Genomic DNA, 2,332 nt, shown 5'->3' with positions numbered 1-2,332 from the left:
TAGCTTTATAGCGCGTGGGGTGCACGCTTTAAAAGTAGCTGTAATCGATTTCTTGGGGTTTCTTTGTATATATTTAACTAAAATTACACCTATTCTGAAAAACTCGAAGTTGGTGTTGACTGTGTGTCGGTATGTTGGCAGTAAAGGAGGCGATCCCGAAGTATACCTAAAGAAGGTCTTGCAGTATCCAAAAACAGCTTTTTCACAGCTCGACCAAACCTACCTTCCCGTCCTAGACCAGTTGCTTGTTGAGCAGGAAGAAAGAGATAGAGAAGATTGGCTGCGCGTCTTTCGTAAATTCGTAGGTAGCATAGTCATTTTAGCAAGTCCACTTCCTGTTGGCCCCCTTGGGCGCCTCCTTCAAGCTCCGAAGAAACAAGTCAAATGCCGGTTAGATGCCTTGCACTCCGTTCTTAGTATTCCTGACAGGGAGGACGTTCCTATCAGGCTACTGCACCTGTCCTTTCGCGAGTTCCTCCTCGATCCCCAAAAGCAAGGAAAGAGCCCGTTCTGGGTGGATGAGAAAAGGACGCACCAGAAGCTTGCATCTTGCTGCCTTGAGCTTATGTCTGGATCTGGCGGTCTTCATCAGAACATATGCGGCCTTCCAGGCCCCGGAGTACTAAGGAGCGAGGTATATGAGCAGGCAGTTGCTACTAGGCTACCACCTGATCTACAATATTCGTGTCGCTACTGGGTTGATCATCTCAAGCAGAGTAGGCGAGACATCATTGATGGAGACGCGACGCACTTCTTTCTACAGAAGCACTTTCTTCATTGGCTTGAAGCTTTGAGCCTTATAAGGGAATCAAGCAGATGCGTTAACTTACTCAATAGTCTTGAAGCACTTACTAGCGTAAGATTCTTATAGAACACTTTCTTAATGCTCTACTAATATGCAATACAGCTATCTGAAAAGCTAGTTTTAGGCTTTCTTTACGATGCTAAGCGGTTCGTGCTGCGGTTTCAGTCTGTTCTTAGAGATGCGCCGCTGCAGGTTTATTACTCCGCGCTGGTATTCGCGCCAGAGAGAAGTCTAATACGACAAACATTTGTAGATCAACTGCCAGAAGAGGTCAAGATATTATCTATGCGAGAAACGGACTGGGACGCATGCCGCAGCACGCTTGAGGGCCATTCCTCCTATGTTACGGCGGTGGCTTTCTCTCCAGAAGGGCAGTTTATTGCGTCAGCATCTGGCGACAATACAGTACGGTTGTGGGAGGTGGCAACAGGGACGTGTCGCAGCACGCTCGAGGGCCACTCTAACCAGATTGTGGCAGTAGCCTTCTCGCCAGACGGGCAGCTAGTCGCGTCAATATCCCAAGACACTACAATACGGCTGTGGGAGACAGTAACAGGGGCGTGTTGCAGCACGCTAGAGGGCCATTCCAACGAGGTTAGGGCAGCGGCCTTCTCACCAGACGGGCAGCTAGTTGCGTTGGCATCCCAAGATAGCACAGTACAGCTATGGGAGGTGGCAACAAGAACGTATCGCAGCACGCTCGAGGGCCACTTCGACCAGATTATGGCAGTAGCCTTCTCGCCAGACGGGCAGCTCGTTGCGTCAGCCTCTAAGGACAACACAGTACGGCTATGGGAGGTAGCGACAGGGACGTGTCGCAGCACGCTTAAGAACTATTCTAACTGGGTCAGGGCAGTGGACTTCTCGCCAAACGGGCAGCTAGTCGCATTGGCATCCCAAGATAGCACAGTACGGCTGTGGGAGGTAGCGACAGGGACGTGTCACAGCACGCTAGAGGGTCATTCCTCTTATATCGCGACAGTGGCCTTCTCACGAGACGGGCAGCTTATTGCGTCGGCATCTGGCGACAATACAGTACGGTTGTGGGAGGTGGCAACAGGGACGTGTCTCAGCACGCTCGAAGGCCATTCCTCCTATGTCACGGCGGTGGCTTTCTCGCCAGACAGGCAGCTCGTTGCGTCAGCATCTGGCGACAACACATTACGGCTCTGGGAGACAATAGCGACGTGTCGCAGCTGGCAGCGTTTCCTGTGGCTTCCACCGGAATATCGATCATGGTCGACAATAGTACGTGAGGACATAGCTTGTCTGGGGCTTGTATCTGGTCATGTGGTTCTGCTCAGGATTTCCTAAAGTCATGCGTTCATAGACTCGCCTCATCCGTCAATGCGTAAGCTTTCTAGCGCAATGAAAATATAGTTGACTAACTATTGTAAGAAATCAAGTTAGTCTTGTTGTCAGCATTCTCCCTTGCTAACGAGCTTTAGGTTAGAGTCCACACGCTCAGACTGCCTACTAACTTAGAGCTAAGCCACATGTAACGGCGCAGGTAAGACGACTCGGATC

The 2,332-nt window shown here is 50.6% G+C and overlaps 1 protein-coding gene across 1 annotated transcript; it reads left to right on the top strand.

The window, feature by feature from the left end:
* Positions 1–236: 236 nt before the first annotated feature.
* COCCADRAFT_31441 (uncharacterized protein) lies at positions 237–2,119 on the top strand (the record flags this gene model as incomplete). Its single annotated transcript, XM_007720587.1, has 2 exons — positions 237–856; positions 908–2,119. Coding segments are annotated over 2 exons (1,832 nt in total), but the record flags the coding sequence as incomplete, so codon positions are not given.
* Positions 2,120–2,332: the final 213 nt, after the last annotated feature.

Source organism: Bipolaris zeicola (assembly GCF_000523435.1).
Source record: "Bipolaris zeicola 26-R-13 unplaced genomic scaffold scaffold_526, whole genome shotgun sequence".
In the NCBI taxonomy this organism is placed as follows: Eukaryota; Fungi; Ascomycota; class Dothideomycetes; order Pleosporales; family Pleosporaceae; genus Bipolaris; species Bipolaris zeicola.
This window is presented reverse-complemented; position numbering and strand designations above follow the sequence as displayed.